This window comes from Pygoscelis adeliae, unplaced genomic scaffold (genome assembly GCF_000699105.1).
Source record: "Pygoscelis adeliae isolate BGI_AS28 unplaced genomic scaffold, ASM69910v1 Scaffold467, whole genome shotgun sequence".
Taxonomy (NCBI): Eukaryota; Metazoa; Chordata; class Aves; order Sphenisciformes; family Spheniscidae; genus Pygoscelis; species Pygoscelis adeliae.
In genome coordinates, this window is record NW_008825253.1 from 272272 (window position 1) to 275149 (window position 2878).

General features: G+C 62.0%; 1 protein-coding gene across 1 annotated transcript in view; it reads right to left on the bottom strand.

Moving 5' to 3' along the window:
- Window positions 1-2878, bottom strand: part of SLC9A3R2 (solute carrier family 9, subfamily A (NHE3, cation proton antiporter 3), member 3 regulator 2) — a 39225-nt gene that overhangs the window by 34077 nt on the left and 2270 nt on the right. Inside the window, exon 2 of the mRNA XM_009329400.1 lies at window positions 2739-2878. This exon is cut by the window's right edge and continues 106 nt beyond it. Coding sequence (XP_009327675.1) covers window positions 2739-2878 — 140 coding nt within the window. The remainder of the gene's footprint in view (window positions 1-2738) is intronic.

Consider the following 2878-nt stretch of genomic DNA (forward strand, 5'->3'; position numbering starts at 1 on the left):
ACGGGGGAGGTGGCAGGGCCATGCCCACCCTGCCTGCTGCATCGCCTCCCCGCTGCCCATCGCTACGGCTGCCCCGGGGTGCCAGATTTCCCTCCTCTTTGTTTCAGTTGCTTGTTGCTCCAGGCTGCACGGAACAACCTGGCCTCAAATCAAGGAAAACTGCAGCCTTTACATAAACAAATGCTGCTCAAAAAAATGCTGCTCCTTGGGAGCAGTCGGGAGCATCGACACCGGATTCCCACAGGGGCAGGATGGGGCCGGGGGTCTGCAGGGGGAAGGGAGCTGCCTTTTCTCCTCCTTCACTAAACGCCTCCAGGGAAGCTACACAAAAGACCAAAGAGCTGCCAGCCCAAGCCCAGCTTCTCCCAGTGCCACCCAGCTCAGAGCCTGGTCCCCTCCAAACCTAGCTGAAGGCAAGTCTCTAACTGGACCTCAGCTGCCACAGCCCCGCTGCAGGGACAGAAATCTCTCCCAAACAGCCCCCGCACTCGGGAGCTGTGCACCCCCACACGGGCCCAGTGCCGGTGATCTGCAGGATTAGGGTCAGGCTAGAGCTGCCCCATGCAGGGACACGGTGCTGGAGGGCTGACCATTGCAGGAACTGGGGTGCACCATCGCTCCCCTGGCCTCCAGCCGTTTTGGACCTAGGAGGAGAGCCACATCACCCAGACCAAGAGCCTGGAGCAGGTATTACCACCTTGAAGCAAGCAGGACTGCAAGGCACAGGAGCAGGATGCAAGTCCTGCTGCTCCGGCCACCCTTGACCTCCTACCAGGGTCACTCACGGTCCCAGCACAGAGAAGTGACCTCGGCCAGGAAAGGCTGCAGCACCCAGCTCTTCAAAGAGCTGCCGCCCCCAGAGGCAGGAGCAAAACCAGCCACTGACCTGAGCCTCTGCAAGCACCCGAGGTGCTCAGCACTGCCCGCTCAGCAGCCGCTGTCCCCAACCCCACACAGTGGGGCATCGCCCCCAGAGTCAGTTCCCTTTGTCCAGCTCAGGCTCCGCCAAATGCCAGCCCCGGCTCTGGCAGAGCGAGCACCAGATGTCCCAGCCACGCTGACCCAGGAGAAACCCCTGGCCAAGCCCCCCCAGCCCCGCTGAGGGGAAGCGTGGGTGCTTCTCTCCCCTCGCACCCCAGCCCTGCCTGGCTCTCCCCGTCCCACCCTCTCCTTGGAGGAGCCGAAACCCAAAGGCCGGAAAGGACCGTCCTGTTCCCCTCGCCTGACTTCCCGTCAGCACACGCTGTTGGATTGCAACCAGCAAACGAAACAGAGACAGGATAGGAAATCCCCAGCTTGGAAAGCCATCCCCGGCCATGCCCAGCTGCCCCTCGCCTCAGGAACGGCTCCTCTCCCACCGGCCGTCCCAGGGGTGACCAGCCCCCCACTGCACCGATCCCCAGGGGAAACGCACCCATCATCATCACAAGGACCTTCAAACAGCTTCAAATCATGCAATAAGTAGAAAAATAAAAAAAATCCTGCCTCCAACCCTGCCCCTGCCAGCCCCAGGGAAGGGGGGCTCCTCCTCTGCAAGATGCCAAACAGCTCTGGAGGGGAGGACCAGAGGCAAGACCCGCTCCTTATCACTGGAGAGGCACGTGCCTCCTGCCTCAGACCAGCATTGCCTCTTATCTGCACGGGGAAATTTCTTCAGCTGTTACTCCGTGGGGGCTCCTGAGGACACAAAGCTTTCCTGACTTTCCCACCTATGTCCTCCTGGCAGCCCCACGGCCACTTCTGGGCCAGTATCCAGCCACCACCCCACCTCTTGAGGGGGCAGGGGCTGACCAGGCGCTGCAGCCCCTGCAAGCTTCCCGGGGAGGAGGAATGCGCCCATGGCGGCTCCGCAATGGAGGAGGCGGTTGAGCACCAGCACTCCCTGCCCAGCAGCACAGACCAGCAAGCACAGGGGGGGGGCAGGGTGGGGACATGGAAGGGAAGGGGACAGAAACCTGCAGAGAGGTGACAGAGTCACCTGCTCGGCCACGCGACACCCACACTGCTCCTGCCACGTTCACACCCCGAGCAAGGGCAGCGCTGGGACCAAACCCCCGCTATCTGCCGAGCGCAAGGCTGCGCCGTCTCCGCCAGCCCAGCCCCAGCAGCAAGGCAGCCATGGAAATTGGACATTTTCCACCCCAAATTCTTTCCTTTTCGGAAAGGAGTTTGCCAATAAAAGGCACTTACTGCAGAATCACAGTCCAGACTCAGGCCACTTGAAAAAGAGCTAATTTCCTTCCTATTTAAGCAAAAAGCTGAGAACACATTCGCCCCAGATGTTCCCTCCCTCCTGCAAATAATGGAGGAGAGAGAAGCTCATTCATGAGCTCTGGCTTCGCCACGTCCCTGGTCCATGCAGCCTGTCCCCGTAGGGGAGCAAGACCCAGGCTGGGTCACCCGTCCCCAGGGCTGATGACCCCCCACCAGCCCCCTCTGTTCCAGGCCCCCAGCAGCTCCCGGGACCTACGAGACCCTCGAGGGGCACAGGAGGGGAGAGAGCAGCGCAGCCCCCCAGCAGCCAATGCTGCTTCAAGCAAGAGCAAATGAGGCCAAGGGGCAGCTCGCCCACTGCGTCGGGACACAGCGGGGTCCCCAAAGCCAACAGCCACATCCAGAAGGTTTTTCTCTGATGGGAAGCAAGCCGTGCTTGCAGAGGGAGGTGCTCCCAGGGTGGTTGCACCCGCTCCCCGGCTCTGTGCCCAGCAGCCCCACGCGCCGCCCGACTCTGCCCTCACCTTCCTGCTGCCGTGCAAGGAGAAGCTGTGCGAGTGCTGCTGGAGGCCGCCCCCGCTCAGATCCAGCTGCGGCTTCCAGATCTCCCCATTGTCGCTGCCCACCGACTTGGTGGGTGAGGTTCTGGGGTGCAGCAGGATCC